This window comes from Micropterus dolomieu, linkage group LG13 (assembly GCF_021292245.1).
Source record: "Micropterus dolomieu isolate WLL.071019.BEF.003 ecotype Adirondacks linkage group LG13, ASM2129224v1, whole genome shotgun sequence".
NCBI lineage: Eukaryota > Metazoa > Chordata > Actinopteri > Centrarchiformes > Centrarchidae > Micropterus > Micropterus dolomieu.
In genome coordinates, this window is record NC_060162.1 from 10,616,385 (window position 1) to 10,634,750 (window position 18,366).

At 38.8% G+C, this 18,366-nt stretch overlaps 1 protein-coding gene across 2 annotated transcripts in view; it reads right to left on the reverse strand.

Annotated features, from left to right (window-relative positions):
• Positions 1-18,366, reverse strand: part of LOC123981533 (rho GTPase-activating protein 24-like) — a 67,877-nt gene that overhangs the window by 47,193 nt on the left and 2,318 nt on the right. For both annotated transcript variants that reach the window (XM_046066413.1, XM_046066414.1), the window contains exon 2: positions 11,145-11,369. In XM_046066413.1, the coding sequence (XP_045922369.1) occupies positions 11,145-11,354 (210 nt within the window). In that variant the 5' untranslated portion in view covers positions 11,355-11,369. The remainder of the gene's footprint in view (positions 1-11,144; positions 11,370-18,366) is intronic.

The following is an 18,366-nucleotide window of genomic DNA, read 5'->3' on the forward strand; positions in this document are numbered from 1 at the left end:
ACCCCATTTCCACATATAATCACATGATCCATCGTAATGTAAACTATTGATTATAGTCACTTTAAGAATAAAAATGACTACGCCACTGGAATTTCTCCTGGAAACTATATCTCTAGCATGATCAACATTTGTTCAAGGCAAGTAAAACAAATTAATCAACAGTCAGGGATAGTTAAGAGATAGTCTTAGTTTGTTAAATAATGATCTGGTTTAATGAATGAGTGTGAAAAGCAGGACATGTGGCAAGGTAATAAAATGCAGAGCAATATATTGTGGGGTAGAAATTGATTTCAGATTGCAAACAGATAAATAAATGCTCATACTGAAGTCAATTAACCAGAAGTTATTGGTGTAACAGGTCATTAAAGTGCTTGTTAAACATTGGCTGGTTGATCAGTAGTCCTTTTATCCAATAATAACTGTTCCTGAGCTTGAGTGACCTCTCAGGCACAGGAAGTCAAACTCAGTGAGAGACCTGGAGAGGGTATACTTTTTGCCTGTGGACTATATTAAGTGTGTAAGTACTGTCTGTCTATGTGTTCCTTCTTTTCACAATCTGACTCCATATTTTTGGTTGTGTGCCTGCTATAAGACCTGTCTATTCAAGTGGCAAAGAGTTACTAATGGTTGTTTGCTCTCATTGCTCCACTGACTCCATCTATCCAATAAATGTCATCATTATTTCACAGTTATAAAACAGGTAGTTCTGGTCTTCAGCTCTGACTGGCTGAGTTTGTTCAAAAGCCTTTTCCATTAATTTTTAGTTACTGGGTGAATTAACTGTGGGTGAAACATGTGAGATGTTAGGCACAATAAATGATGATACAGAGAAGACTGAAATTAACAAGAGGGGAATTAAAATGTTGGGGAAATCACAAGGCTGATGGCATTAAACAGATTATGTGAAATGTTTGCTTAAAACAGTGACCAACGATAAATGGGAAAAAACTCAGCCTTGCTTGGAGCTGATATGATTGTTTGAACATGTAATGCAGGTAGATTTTATGAAAATCACACAATCTCTGGCACCAAATACTAACCTAGCAAATAATTTTGTAATGTTCAGCAAAATCTTGCACAGAGAGCTATAGAAACAGACAGCAAGGACAGGTATGGTCTGAAGCATGCTTCTTTTCACACACACAGAAAATCCATCAAAAACTACAAGATCCCTAAGACAAAAAACAAGAAAGCCTATGTGCAAGCAGCTGGAAAACACAAGGTGCCCTGTCACTTTCTTGCAGGAATATCTGTCACTGCTGCTTTTATCCTTATCCAAGAGGAACTCCCATATTATAAAATATCTTCCAGGACTAAACCAGGACTGCTTTTTTGAAAAACAGTTTGAATCTGAGATTTCTCAAATCATGAAATATAAGGAAAGATAATGGAATGAATGATATGACACTGTACACTGCTTTTTTTCTTTTGAAGAGAACATAAAATGCCAAAGCAATTACTGTGAAATCTCATGAAAATAAAAGGATAGAGATTAAAGGGCACACAGTCCTCTGTTCAAATGTAAAACCTTAAGAGGCAGAATCTAATGTTTCAAGAATGTTTATAACCTGTAATTTCTCTTCCCTGGTTCATTTTCAAAAATGTGATAATTTTTTACCTTTTTTACATGTACTTACAGACATTTTTAAAAATAATAAAATGCACACTAATCATGCACAGAATATCTCACTAATAAAGGTTCCTCCTCTGCAGGGCAGAATGTCTCTCAATGTCTTTTTAAAAAGTAATGTCTTTATGTAACCTTATTAAAATCAGTGCTCCTTTGACTTTATGTGCTTTATGGATTTATCTTCTAAGGCCAATAATATAAAAAACATGTTCAGATACGAAGCTCTGTGCCATTGTATTGGCCTTCTGTATCACATAGAATACTGAAGGCGATGTCTGAAGTGGTCCTCTTTTCCTCTTTTTTCAAGTAAGGTTTTTTAGTAAAATAAATACTATGAATTCCTTGCACAGCTAATGACAATTTAGTTGGAAATATGGAGGACTGAGCATGAGTGGATACATTTCTATGTAAAGTGCTGTAGACCTTTGCACTGTTATTGGTTATATTCTATACTGTCTTTGCGATCATTAACCAGGAATTAAATAATAAATAGTTACTTATACTGTGACACCGCATGGATACAAAAGTCAAAGTAAAAGTCAACTTTATTGTGAATTCTACAAGGCACACGGAGGACTGAAAGTGCGTTTCTCTTTTGACCCAATGTGAAATATACGACAAAAACAAATACCAAAAAAATAATTTAAAAGTAAAACAGTAATTAACAAATGACAACAGTTTAAGAGGGGGTATTATGCTTTTCGACTTTTTCCCTCTCCTTTATTGAACTATATACCTTTTTTGTGCATGTAATAGGTTTGCAAAGTGAAAAAGTCCACCCCAAAGAGAGTTCCCATCTCCCACAGAAAACTCTGCTCTGAACTGCTTGAAAACAGCTTGTTTGTAGTCCATCCGCTTCGCTTTCATTCTTGTGACGACACAGGGATGAAACATAAATGCGCCTCATATAATGCTCACCAAGCTGCTACTCCGACATGCCCTCAAAAACACCAGTGGAAAAACACGGAGCTGCAGCACACACCTCTCCTCTCCCTTCCAAACACTAGCTATCCTCTTCCTCCAGTCTGTGTTGCCAAGCTGGTCTGCAACATGTACAGTTGAACCGAAGCTGTTTACTGGTTTATTGCTGACCTGCCCTTCCCAGCTTCTGATCGGCTAGTAGTCATTCACTAGGAACTGCACATGTGCAACTCCCAACAAAGATCATTTAGAGACAAGATGTATCACTCCATAGATAAAACAAAGCCTTCAACACAGGGTGAAAAGAGGAGCTGCAGCAATGTGCAGTATGACAAAAAATATGGTGTTTTTTGAAAATTAAACTATATAAACCTGTTCTGGTACAACTCCTAAATAAGATTTTGAACCTGAAAATTAACATAATACCACCTCTTTAAACAAGTTAACTGAAGCAAGTTTAAAATCAATCCACATTGAACAAAGTTGTCCACGGTCCACAAATTAAAATTGACTGCCACAGCTTTGTTTTATTAAGCCAGAGAAGGAAGGACAGATGAGAAAAATGAGAAATCTAAAGAGCAGACTGCCTGGAGGTTTAGATGATAAACATTCCCGGGACTTGAAGATTAACAAGAGGAAGAAAAAAGCAGCGTAGAATAAAGCCTTAATATTCAGTATACCCTCTGAAGTGATAATATGATTGATTTTGGCTATACCTAAGAAAATGAATGGCACAGAGGTTGTATGAATGGAGTCTGCACTCTGTATACTGTTCCCATCAACACATACAAGTGATGTTTTGAGCAACATGCCTTATATCAAATAATGAAATAAAATTGTAGATAAATTAAAGACATAAACATTAAATGTTTACACCACTGTCATGAGCACGTAGATACCAGGTAGCCACAAATACAGATGTTAAGATTCATCCAAAAAGAGAGGAGACTCTTCCTCTAGGGAGCATGAATACCCACGGGAAACTTAATGTCACCAGTAATTTTTGAGATACCTTGCCACGGACCGGAGTCTTGGTCTGGAATAACTGTACATTTGACAGAACAATACCATGTTTTATTACAACCTTTTGCAAACTGAGATTTATAGCTTTAATAAAAACTAATTTTCCAGACTGACTGTGTAGGACACTAAATCTTATTAAAAAAAACTTGGAAGCTACAAAATTCCAGTAACCTGCCATAGTAATTTTGCACAGCGCTTTGAATCAGTAGAGATTATACAACACTATCATACCGGTGTCTGTTAATTTACCTTCAAAACATGTTTTGACTGACTTAATGGATTACATTTGTGCAAACCTAACATTGTTTTAAATATATAGAATCACATGTTTAGTAAACAGCAGGATATACTGTCAAACCTTAAAGCAATGCTTATGTGATGAAATTATCTAGATAATATGGCAGGTTATTTCATTGACGGATGACTTCCACAAACAGCCACAGACAAAGAGAAGTCTTAAAGCAACAATTTGTCTTATTATTATTTATTTTACATAAGGTGCTCTGAGTAACTTACCCGTAGGGATATTGATGTTTCAGTATTAGCTGTGGCTAAGAGTCCTGTGCAGTCCAAAATGAAAAGTGGCAGTCAGAAACATGTTTAGCCACAGGGCAGCATGAAAACACATTTAAACCCTCCACAAGAGTGGACATCTTTTGTGTATTTCTGATATCCTATTCTGCTTTCAGACTGCCCACCAGGACATCTGTACGTACTGCTGATACACATTTTTGTGTGACAGTTACTTGCCACACAAAATAACAGGCACCTAATTTGCATATAGTACCTTAAAATGTCTCTGTAAGCTTGTCCACATTTGCATGCCACCAACTGGATAGAAATTAAGACTTAGCTTAACTTAGCTAAAAAATCGTTCATCAATGCCATTACAGATTAGTAAATGGTACCATTCAGAGCTTGACATTAACACCTGCCAACCTGCCAAATGCGGGCAGGTAACACAGTCACTCCCACCAGCCAATTTGGCATGTTGAAAAATTGTAGTCAAAAGGCACATTGGCTAGTGAGCAAAAAAGTGAATGTCAAGCCATACCATTAAAAACTAAAATAAGTAAAACCTGCAAAACTGTTTTTGCCACAGACAAGGCAACGTTAGCATTCATGGAGTTGTGATTCTGGCCAGCTGATCAATCTGGCTCTTTACCTGCTAAATGCTTAGTCCCTAACTTTATTGTTGGGTCATTTGGTGCTGAGCAAGTTGTATACAGTGGATATTTAAATGATGATGCGGTGGAGCTAACAGTAAAGTTGTGGGCAAGAAAACAAGTTGAAAGTTGAGTTAAAAGACACTAAACCGCTTTGTAAAACTGACTGGAACTGCAGAGTAAGGGCGATGCATTGTTAGTATTACTGACTACAGCTACCTTAAGAAAAATTTGAAAACTACAGGCACTAACCAACACTTACAATTCTGTGTTGTGGGAAAATACACACATTAATACATGTAGCCATTAGAAAGTGAAGTATTTTTAGTCAGACAAGGTCTTTTGCCCGGGGATACCAAATAAAACCTGTGTTGTGTGTGAGGAATTCTGATGTGATTCAATACTCCATACAGCTCCTGCACCAGCTGCGTACTCACTTCTTGTGAGGAAATGTGCTCTCCAGAAAGCAGCTCAGAAAACAGAACTGGCATGAGCTTGTTGCAAGTCCAGTGAGAGTTAATTGACTTTTCTATCCATCAATACAGAGCTTATTAGACATGCAGTCACCATACAGGAATCAGAGGTAATATTCTCTGTATTTAGTGTGCGTACTAGGCATACTGACATCCTGCAAACTGTCATTCTTCAATGATTAATTTTTTCCCTGCTCTAATGTAAAGTTTAAAAAAAGTAATTGGCTTTTAGTATGTCACTCATACATCAGGTGGCACCCAGCCATGTCCACACAAAGTCTGTGTATGGTTCTGTAACCAGACGATTGTCACGGATGCGTTTAATGATGTATACAAATACATTGAGGGTCATGTCACGTCTGGATGTGATGTGACTCACTGGAACCTTCACACAGTACAAGTATACATACATGTATACATTCTGCTAGGAATCCCTCGTCTATGTGCATGTTTGCCAATGTCAAAAGTGACAAAAGTGAGACACAGAGTGAGCACAATTCGGACAAATGGTACAGTGTTAATGTTTCATCAAAACAGCAGCAAGACGACTGCAGTGGCATTTTATTTACTCCTGTTAAATGCCAAGGTCAAACAGTTCACAGCTCAAGCAGAGAAACCAAAGAATTTTCAGTGGGTTATTGCACTGCATTACAGATTTAACAAAACTTCTCATTAAAGCCAACTACTTTTTGTTCTGATTATTTTGTCTGAGTTCAGACACAGCCCCCTCGTGCTATGAATATTAATGAACTAACTTGTAAGACTTATTGTGGTGAGAATTGTAATATTCTAATTAAATTTTAATATGTCTTTCATTTCTTAATGTATTATAATAAAATTAAATTGCTTCAATGTATTCATTCACAATTGTCTCATTCATTCATAATGTTAGCTTGCTTACTTTACAGGAATACAGATACAATACTAAGTGGTCTAAATTACAATAATCATACCATTTCACCCACTGAATGAATACTGTCTTTGTTTATGGCTCAGCCAGATGAAATCTGAGTGTGTGTGTGTGTGTGTGTGTGGAAATGTGAGTACACGCATGCTTGTGCGTGCATACATCTCCATGGACGAGTAAGGGCAAGCAGATGGCATGTTGAAGCTAAGCCCACACGTGCCGTACCCTATGCATGCTTTTCGGTGACCCTTCACCTCTATCTGACTCCCATTCTTCAGATTCCACACGTTGCTCAGAGAGGTTTGGCCTGACTGTACAGGACACAACATGGACCCCTGTATTGACAATAGTGATACGCTCACTTCCTCTGAGCAGCAGCATTTGAAATCTCATCTCATCTCATTTCTGTATAAAGCTAAGTGCTAGTATGGTTACCATTATTTTCTTCTATTTTCTAGGACTGGTTCAGGGCATTACACTATGATGTAATGTATATTGCACATACACACACAAAAGATGTGTGAACTCTTGCAACACAGTCCTGCAAGAAATACAATCACAGTAAATTTTGTAAATCTTTACAGCTGCAGAGTATTTGTTAAGCTCCCCATCACAACCATCATCCTCTGTTGTGCTCTTTGCGTCTTTTTTGATCTAGCACCCCTATTGGCAGGAATTTGTCTGTATGACCCATCCATTCACCCCAATCACCTCACTACTTTACCTGACTTCCTTCTTTGTTACTGTCATGGCCACTAAAGGTGGCCTAACAACAGCCTTACAATACATGTAAATATGGGTCGTAATGAGCTGCTTGAACAATCAACCTATACATCCGTTTTTCTGGTGAGGACGGGCTGAGGTTAAAAGTGTCTCCAACAGTGACAAACACACACAGAGAGTTATCACCTCATTCTACAGTTCCTCTCAGTTTTATGAAAGTGTATAGCTTCTTTCAGCTCATTGTTTTGGTTATATCATCTGTACCACCAATATTTTGGTCTACTCCTGACCGCGGATGACAGCTGTTTTTAACAAGAAAAATGTTAAAAAAACACTATTTGCCCAGGACCAAATGGTAAGCAGACAAAATTGCTAGTGAAAATAATGGAGCATTTAGCATAAAGAGAAAGATTTTGTGCCGCTATAACAGTATCACACAACTTCACACTCATTAGTCACATGACCGCAAAAGATCACTTATCAGGAAAAAGTAAGCACAGTCTCACTATTCCCTACGTAATCAACATTAAATAAGTGAGAAGTAATATGAGATTTAGAAATCACTGACTGGTGTAAAGTTGTATAACTGTAATTTATACATAGAAAAAGGGCGAATCATTGCAATGTGGAGTTTTTAGAAAATAGTAGAATTTAAAAAACAGCCATAAAGCAATGGAAAGTAAATAGTGTACTAAGCAGTAAAATGGAAAAGATTTCTCATGCAACCTTTGTATTTAAGTATTACTGTTCATGACAAAATCAGTCCAAGTTTTGTTGGTGACTGTGTTTCCACAGGCAATAGAGAGGGGCAGATGTTCCTGCTCCCACAGAGGAGGCAGCAATTAGGCAAATGTGACAGGTAACAAATGGAGATGTCACAGCACGTGAGTGAATTAATTAATAGCTGATCTAAATATGGCTTCACACCCCTGCGTTATGTGGTTCATGACGCAGGACAGGGAGATTTAATTCTATTGAACACACTCTTAAGAGATGTATGATGGTACATTTGTGTTGTGTGTGTGTGTGTGTGTGTGTGTGTGTGTTTGCCCTGATCTTGAACATCAGTGTTATAGGCTAGGAACAGCTGAGGCTGAGGCGCTCTCTCCTCTCTGCCCTACTTGTGTTTTTTCTTTCAGAATGTTGGAAACTCTAGAGTACTTATCTTGTATTCTGTTGGGTACTGTGTCATGTTAGAGTGTTGTTTTTGTGCTATTCCATGCTTCTCTGCTTTGGAGGTCACAGAGATTTAAGCACTTTGAAAGCACTGCTCTGTGCCTGACCTAGTTTTATTGAAATTTCCCATTCTCTGCAAAAAAAGTGGCAGTTTTAGGCATCTGAAATTGATGTTGGCTTTGTTTCAGAAGTAGGAAGAATAGAAAGTTACAAAAAAAAATCAGATGAGTAGAGCATTCATTAGGTAGCTGAAGTTGTAGGAACATTAATGATTAACATTTTTGGGTGGATAAATATAGATGGCAAGAACATTTCAAAGGAAAACTAATTTTTTGTGTCATTTTCTTTAAATTATCATGTAAAACTGTTCCACAGTAATTGCATCATTCCCTCAGGATATTCACACCACTAAGAGCTAAAGCATAACTCATGGTGCTTCTAATATAAGACCACACTCTGTTTTAAATACACTGCTTAAGAAGCAGAGCTACCCCGAAATAGCAGCGAAGAAAATCTCCTCTCCCTTTATCTGGCCAGAGGCCCACCTTCAGGTCTGGATCTTTAACCTTCAGAGACTGCTGCTGCTGCTGATGTGGCTTGGGTTTGGCTGAGCTGAGCTTGCTGGGAAATCAACCAGACAAAGACATGTGGGTAGATGAGCAGAATGAAGATTTCAACTGTGCTCAAGTGTTCAAGTTTCCCTTGGAAAAAGAGGATATTGTTTGGATGGAATGGGTATATGAATTGGTTGTGGAACATTGCTCGTGGTTTTCTAACAGCTGGCTTCTACAAAAGGGTAACACAAATATCTGAGTAGCTACCAATGAAAAAGTTGAACTGCTAATTAATAAAAAGAAAACAGGCAGACTTTAAATTACTCGAAAGGATTTTAATGTATGTCACTTGTTTATAAATTAGTATTTAATAATAAGTTCCTAGACATCTGCATACTGACCAGTCTCGTACCTAACCAAATCCACCCACCAGCAGACCTAAAGCACTTAACATATTATATCTAGTTTGTTTTATCTAAGCTTTAGATGTAGGCAGATTTCTTGACCTTTGGACAGGGTCACACAGCTGTAACCACCTGTTTCCAGTCTTGCTAAGCTTAGCAAGTAATCGTCTCGTGGCTGCAGCTTCATATTGAACAGACATGAAGGTGGTATGAAACTTCTCATCTAACTCTCGGCAAGAATAAGCCAAAGTCTTTATAGGCAAGCAGGCAACTCGGCAGCCATCTTGGCATAGCCTCCGAACAGCTATTTCAGCTCCCATTTGAATGAATGGGGAGAGAGCCGGAACTTCACTTTTACTGGTCACCGGGACATAAAACCGTTTATACTTCTACTACGCATGCATCACTACTACCATGCATGCGCAGTAGAAGAATAACAGACCCTTACATCAGCGGAACCACATGATTGGCTGAAATATGTTTCCTGCTTTGCTGTTAAAAGCAGACAATTGGCTTTCTAGTGTGAGGGGCAGGATAACCGCCAACCTTGCCGTTATGGGCTTTCCACATAGTGTTATATAGAGAGGATGTGATTGAGTGGCGTGTCTCGCTTATTTCCCAAGATGTCAAACTCCTCTATTAATATCGCTTCTTATCTGTATTCAGTTGTCCCTGGCTCCCTGACATTCAGTCCCAGCAAAATGATCCCTGAACAGCCCTAAAACAAGAATAAATCTGTGACAACAGATTCTAACTTCTGTTTCTCAGTTCAACTTCACTTCAATTTCAACTTCAAAGACAGTTTGTTGAAAACATGCAACTCCATGTTGAACTAACATGGTGGAATTAATTATTTTTCCTTTGTAATGAGAATCAAAAGCCTGTCTAATTCTGCTTCTTTGTTCGGTCTACACATGCTCTGTGAGAGAGGCTGCCTGGTTACAGTAACGTTAGAGACAACCTTATTGTCTGCATCACTCATTGTCCCCTGTTCTTTCAGGATAGCTTTGTGTGCTGGCTTCAGAGAAAACAAGTACACAACAGTTTACTTTGACTTATATTCAAACAGTCAAAATAACCTGATTCATCAGGTGAGTCAGATCTTGTCATCTCATTTGGCTGTAAGATGCATCTGCTCTGTAAACCCATTGTTTCAGAGATAAAACTAAATTTGTTTTTTGATATATAATATATAATATAATCATATAATATATATGTTTGTGTTATAACAATCACCTTTATCTTTAGCTAAACATACCTGAATTCTCTTTGTGTTTTGAGCTCATTTAATCCAGGGTATAGATCTGCAATATGAGGGGGTGACTTTGACTGGAGATACAGAGCTTTAACTTTTTTAAGTTTTGTTGCCTAACCCTAACCAAGTAATTTCACCAGCATGCTAAATTTAACTTAGGCGTGTGCACTGCACGCAATTTGACAGTGTAAATCGTGTTATTTATACGCAGATTGATGAGACCAGGTTGTGTCTGGACATGTCCCAAAGTATGTGGGGATCACAGATACAATCTAAGAGTGGTTGTAATAATAGTCATAATTTTGTAAGTAACATACTCATTTATGACAGCTCTTCGTAAAAAGCTGTTATTCACATTCACTCCTGGACTGGACAAAGAGCTGTTTCTCCAGATGTGACTCATTTCCTCTTGTGTCTCTGTGTGCCAACGTGCAAACATACTTAACTTGTTCAAAATCTATCAACCTGACTAAGAACAGGTGCAGCAGCCGGCACAGCGCATGGGAACAAAATAATTCCAAAATATTTCCACCTGCAGCATCCACCTCTGATCTGATCAGCTAATCGTGGTAAATGTCTGTAAGTTCTTCAAGTGTGATCAGCTCATAACAGATTCAATTGATTGTTGACTTGGCTGACAACAGTACACAGTTGGCATAGTTTTATAGCAGCCCAAACACAATAATTGTTCCTTTTTCTTATATCTGATATTGAATAATGCACAATAGATCAATATGAATACCCATAGCACTAACACATGTTCCATTATGTAGGCTTCCGGCTTGATTAAAGAACTTGGCATCTGATCATTTTGTCACTAAGAGACACATCAGTCTGTGAAATCTGTTGTTTTCTGTTGCCATTATTTAAAAATAAGTTGGGATTAGTCTTTCAGTGTATTCACAGCCTTACCAGAGCTTTGGTCTCCTCCTCGTCTTTGTAATAGTAGAGCTGGTCCCCTCGCAGAACAAACCAGCGACTGTGCCAAGTCTTGACAAAACCTCCTTGCTTCCTGAGCCACCCACACCTGATGACACTCGACCGTCCCTGCCTCTGGATCTCTGTGCTGGGCTGAACTCCATTGCGCTGGGGACTGCCGTGGGACACACACTGGTCGTCCATTACAGCAACTCTAACCTGCAAAAAGGCAAAACAGTTTTTATCTGTTTGTATTTACAGAAGTTCCAAGTAGGCAATAGGTAACCAAATACTTTCTGCAACAAACAGATGATGACAAATTCTTAAATGCTCTCCTTCCAAACTCAGTACTGATATTCAGGAAGAACAATTATATAGAGGTGGAGTGACTCTTCAGCCAAGTCCTAATATTCTGCAAGATTTCAAACAATAGAGAGATTAACTTGTATGTTAGGGAGAGTGTATTAATCACAGAACTCACAGTCACCACAGTCCAACACAAATGCGACAGCAACAAGTCTGTTCATTTAAACTATTCCTTCAGTTAATTTAATGAAAACCATTGTTTTCCAATAGAGTCTGTGGGTTTTTTCAAATGTCAGTTTCAATTCTAACAAATGATAACCTGTCTTTCCCCTATCTGCGTGGCTAGAAACAACCTGTGGTTTGGACGTACCAACTCTGTCAGAGGGATGGTTGGCTAATTTGCTGTGGTTTGCAAGTTGTGGAGCATTAAAGAATTTAAGATGGACAGAGTTGAGTTTTGCAAAGGCAGGAGGGGAAATGTGGGAGGAGGAATTTATAAGCCAGAAAACAAGACCAGAGGCCAAACCTCTACTCTCTTTTATCTATTTCTTGTGTCACACACCTACATATGTTGGTTGGCCTGCCAGTCTTTCCCTTGCCTCACTGTAACATTTTGTCTTTTTGTCGTTTTGAATCCTCAACCTTTTGAAGTTTTACAATTCAAATAGATTACATCTAATCAAATGCGACTTGTGTGAAAACTTTCACACGTGCGTACAGGAGTGCAGTCACAAACACATGTAATAAATCAACCTACACATATTGTTTCCATGAGCATGATAGATTGTTTAAACATGTGCATCATTCACTGACTATGCTACTACTCGGAGACTGCTGCAGTCAGCTTTAAGCATTGCCATGTTATCAGTGGCTCTGGTTGAGCTTGCCTTGGTGGAAGTCCAAACAGCCCGCAGGTCCAGATGAGGACCAGATGTGGCCCAGTACTGTTCCAGGCAACAGTGGAGCAAGTGCAGCAAGGCTGCTGTGGTGATTTCAAAAAATTCTGTGGTTCCATGCACAAGGACGTTAGTGAGTCCTGTTTGCATGTGCATGCAAAAACATTCTCTAGGAAAACAGTAGTTTTTACCTTGTTTTGCATTGTGGAGGCCATAACCTACTTTTTTTTATCTGTTGTCTTTCTCTACTTATGGTTGCTCCGCTTTTGTGCTGGAGCTATGTAGGGGGGGAAAGTGGGCAGTGCTCAGCAGCAGTGAAAGCTATCATCTGAGCTAAGTTTATTCAAGGGAAAATTCTTTATTGCGTGGGATCATTTAACACTAATATTGGATGGAATAACCTCTCTATCCCTGCTGCTTCCTACATTCTTGATTCTCTTAGTTTAAAAAATCTGTGAGTACACACATGAAGACACACACACACACACACACACACAACATAAATCACAGTCTAGGGTCGATACACCCATCTGTTGATGGAGTCACCTGCTGTGTTGCCAGTCTGGTGCCACATCCCCTTTACAATTTCATGCCACCTGCACTGGGCGTAGTTAACAGTACTGCTGGGACTGGCCTGTGCTGCTGCAAATTGAAATAGTAAATAACTCAGAGGTTTCTTAATGTGAGTAACGTGGTGCCGGCTGAGAGTAGAAACAGTATTTAAAATTTTCATTACACTGTGGTCTAGTCCAGAGGTAATAAATTGCCATACAGGGATAGAAGGCATAATCATTACTAAATCTATAAATCAACAGACAAATGGAGTAAGATAAATAGAAAAGTTGGAGGTTCTTTGGCCTATGCAGGAACAACATGATGAATTGTGACCTTTAGAAGGTACTCATTTTAATTTTTATGGTTCATTCTATAAGACATTTCTAACATAATCATGGTGAAATTATGTGTAAACAACAGGCATAAGTAATGAATCCTAAATTCTATGCACAGTATAGGGTGGCCATAATTTTATCAGAATTTTTGTGAAGCAACAATCCAACTAGGGCTAAAGGCAAGGTAGTTGACCTGTTTTTCAAACCTGGATTTTATTTTTATTTTTTTGCAGACACTTCTCCAGCGAACCTTCTGATGGTGCCAGATGTGGTTCACATTTGCGACACAACTGCAAAGTCTCTGCAAGAACGCATCCTTACCTGACTTTTGTCCACTCAGCACATTGAAAGCAGCCTCCCAGAGGTGCATTCTGTGTGTGCAGGTGCATGCAGGTACTGTGTCTTTTGTGGCAGTAGTGTCTCTTTACCGTGAGCCTCATTCTCGACATAAGCAGAGGAACTATATTTGATGATTTCTTATAACAAAGAAATAGGATATGTAATTTACAAGGCAGTCTGAAAGGTAGATTTAAGAAAAAGGAAATTTTATCTGTGAATCACAGAAATAGAGATATAAATGGTTCCTAAGTTGCAATCTATTTCAAAACTAATGCCCAATAAATAAGTTCCTTATTCAAAAATTGTCCATACAAGTGTTACATTTCAAATTAAGCTAAAGTTGTATTCAAGCACGCTAGAGGAGAAGTAATTTTGGGATGAAACTCCCAAAAACTCCCTTTAAATGCTAGACACAAAAGTAAACATAGTAAGAGCATAAACCCCAATGTTCTTCTATAAGTTTGGTGATCAAGTCTGCTCTCTAGAATAATGAATATGACAGTATGAAGGAGCATTTCATTTTCAATGCGACAATTAACACTCTGCATTACCATCTGTTCGTGTCTAGTAACACTTGCTTCTGTCAATGAACGTTCAAGATATCTTGAGTTTAAGAATATCCCAGAATTTTCTCACAGCACGCCTGAGAACTTTCACCATACTAAGAAGTCTGTGGGAAGAGACACCCTGACCTTCACTATAGACAACAACAGCTCCACATACAGCACAGACAGCCACACACACACAAACAAACACACACATACCACAAACACACACTGTACACTCGAAAGGACAACACAAAGATAGTCACGAATCAGCCCCCTAAGGTTTTGTGGCATGCACTATAATTTCTTAGGAGGATGTAACTGTGGCTCTGTGGCAGTCAAATAAAAATTAATAAATTCAGAAGAAATGAAGGAGGGAAAAAAGGGCTGGATTCGCATGGACTCCTTTGACGGGTACAAATCTTTCAAACCACCATTCGTGTTTGTCTCCATTTCGGCACTGAGGTATTAGTATTCTCTGTCGGTCTTTGTCCATCTGTAAAATGGATACTGAGCCAGGCCATCTCAGGATCAGGGACGCCTTGTTGTGGTTTAAAAATATGCGTCTGTCAGTGTAATAATAAAATACACTACTGGACATGTCTTAAGTGATGAAAGCTGATCTCAGAGCAGCCAAAGACACAGGAATTGTACAATAAATCATTTTCAATAGTTTCCTAGGACACAACTATTTGATGTAAGCTGATACTTTTGATTATGAACTTGACAGTATGATAAAAAGGGGTCCTGTGTTTTGTAGAGTGGTATGGGATGATAATTAACATTATACCCTTACAGAGAGGAAATAAGGATATCTAGAGGTCTAAACAAGGAAGGATGTTTGATGAGCTTGTAAAATCTCTGATATTTGATGCTGCAGACCTTGTCTCTACAGGACCCGTCTCACAGCATCAGGCGGTTGGTAGTTTTCAGTGCTTACACAGACTGTTTGTTCCCCGTATGGGAAAGTACTGAAGCTAGCAGCACACAGAAAGCCTGAAATGCTGTTTGACACGTCTTTGTTTGAATTGAGCTGGTTTGGAGGAAAGGAGATTGAGGCCTTAATTTAGTCTGTCTCGTCCTTTGGGAAATTAAAGTAGTGCTTGGGAAGATTTTTTGGGGGTAAAAATACAGCAGAGTTACTGAAATCATACATTTTGCACTGCAAAAAAGAAGAGCATTCAATTCCCCCTAATTGAGACTTTACAGACTTTTGCCCAAACGGCCAAAAATGTTGGTGTCGGGTAAGGACAGTGGCAGGAAATGTTCTGTGACCACAGGAAGTGGCCGGTCACAGCAGCAAGGGAGCACTCTGTCGAGGGAAAATTGGACTCAACAAACTTAGATCTCCTGCCTTTCCCACCCTGTGGCTGCTATAGCATCACAGGCAGAAATGGTAAACATGAATGTACTACAATGATTTTTACAGATGTCATGTGACATGATTTCCCAGTTTTCAAACCATTTTGTTAACCTTTGCCTCACTTTTCACTGTTGCTATGCTTTACAAGCTTTCCATTCTCGCATAGCACATGATACCGGTGTAAGATTTGTAAAGTAAGTAATGTTTGAAATTATTGATTTCAGACAGTCGATTCTTTGGCTGAAATTACAACTTTTGCTAGCAGGTTGATATAAGATATAAACCCTTAATTTACAAAGGTATATAGGAAATCTAGCTCTACATCCTAACTCCCCACAGCCTCTCTGATGCCCAACCTCCCTCTCGCTCCTCTCTATTAATATTTTCACATTTAACTAAGGTTTTATTTTAACTAAACCAGAGCTGGTGATTGTTGGAACAGTAAAAATACAAACCACAATGGCTTGGTGAGTTTTATTTTGTTTCTGTCGAGTTTAAACAAAGTACGATGATCTGCAAGATAAAATAACTGTATTTGTCAATGGAGTCTTGTGGCTTGACAAGAGCGACATAACAGCTATTTCTGGTTAAACAAAGAGGTCCGAGGTTCCTTTCCACAATGTTGTCAGACACTTATTATAACAATCTGAGCCTGTCAAAGGCAAAAACAAGCACTTTTAGTGAACAGACACTGAAGGTGCACTATTGCCTGGAAGGATTACATTGCAGCCATGTTTTGCGGCTACCAGCTGCAGTGCTCTTGCTCAATACTAGACAAATTCAAAAAAACATTGTCCCTTATACACAAAAACATGGGAAAATACGGTCCAGTTTGAAAATAAACAAGGTTTCTCTTTTATGATTCACTGATGAATAGCAAGCATGAATTCTTTATTCATGTTCATTAACATATGGCCGACGGTGCCATTGCCATCTGTCTGTCTTCAGTCCTCAGTGTTACATTTTCACCAGCTGTTGAACTCCACATTGGCCCCAGTGCTTGCCAGTAAAGCCTTTCCTTGTGTCAGCTTTGCTTGGATGATGCAAAGGTCAGTGGGGCATTAAAAGTCACAGTAGAGGGTCAAAACAGTGCAACCATTTAGTCTTATCAAATCTTATAAAACTAGAATTACTATCTATCAGTTCAATTCAATTCAATTCAATTCAATTCAAATTAGCTTTATTGGCATGAATGTGTAACAACAATATTGCCAAAGCATCATACAAACTACAAAAGAACAATCAACCCCATCTATCTATCTATCTATCTATCTATCTATCTATCTATCTATCCAGCTGTCTGTCTGTCTATAAGGCAAAAGATAAATTATCTCTGTTCCTGAAAAATCCTCTTCACTATCAAATGTCTCTCTCCTCCAGTACACCACCACAAAGATGCCAGTAAGATTGGTCATTGGTGGACACACAAGATGTGACAACTTTGTTGCATATGCAAGTCAGCATGTTTGACAGCTGATTAAATCCACCTGGTAACGACATACACTCTGTCTGTGTTTCATTAGCAACCACCATTCAAGGCTAATTCAGATCAAAGCCTATTCATTCGACCAAGTCTCTCATTTGTTTGTGTATGTGCACAAACAACCATCGTACTCTGCTAACCGCAAACACACACACAAAAAAACCACAATAAAACATGCAACAGAGAAAACATGAACTTCACATCTCCAGTCAATGCTGTCAACCCTTTAAATACCCCTAAGCAACCTCCCCCCTCAAAGTCTGCACAGTAGGGCCTCCATGACCCACATGTGTTAAAGACAAATATAACCCGTCGTTACCAAAGCTGCTACCTCGAGAGCAGTCTGTTTCTGCCACAGAGGTGAGAGGAGGGCATGCTTCTTGCTGTGCTGTTGCAAGTTGTTGAAGAGGATGTGAAAGAGGAAGGGCTTCAGAGTGGTCACAGAACTACTCACTCCCTGAGCCATTGCTTCATCTAACATATGCACAAGTCAGGTCTATCATGATTTAATGCTGAAGGGAAACTATCCTTCATTATGGGTTAGGTACATAGTCCATGATCAGTCACTACCTACTACAATGACAGAGAAATAGGTGGATGGATGGAAGTAGGAAGAGAGGAAGGGAGGTGAGGGTGGGAGATATAATGTATCACAAACATCAACAGGATTGCTTCTTGGAGATACAAGTTCCTTTTGCTCCTTTCTGCTGAAATGCCAAATAAACTCGCTGGCTTTCCTGTATGAATCAGTTTTATGAGTCAGTGTCTATTTTGTCTACACACCAATTTAGACGCCATATGTGGCCCCCTTCATGGTCTACAATGCAGTGCTTTTGGTATGATACACTCGTTACCCACTCACTAGCATCGCTGCCCCTCCCTCTCCATTTTCCTCTGCGCCATGTGTCACAGTATGTCTGGGTACAGAGCGGCAGCCCTGTGGAGAAGCGAGGGTGAAGATTTCACATTGGCCTCTGACTCATTCTACACATGTTTGACAAACTGTTTTAACTGAATGAAAGATACTGTTGATGTGGCTATCCTTTTGTAATGCAGCAATGTGAAAACAGGGGGATATTTTCTAGAAAAAAACAAGATACAAGATGTTACAAAGTGAGAGGGGGGATCTGAAAATGACACCTGTGATCATAGTCATTTCCCCCAGAGATGTTGTTTGCTCTAGAAAGCTAAGCCAACTCTGCATTTACACCGTCATAAATGTCGTCCTTATTATAGATTCTCTAGGTGAACTAGCCAGTGTCAAGTTTAACAGATGTTAAAGGAGTAAAAATTAAAAAAATAAAACAAAATAAAAACACTTCAGTTTCTGTACAGTTTATACAAATTAGATATTAAGTGTTTACTAGTGAGCCTTATAGGTGCTGGTATGAAGA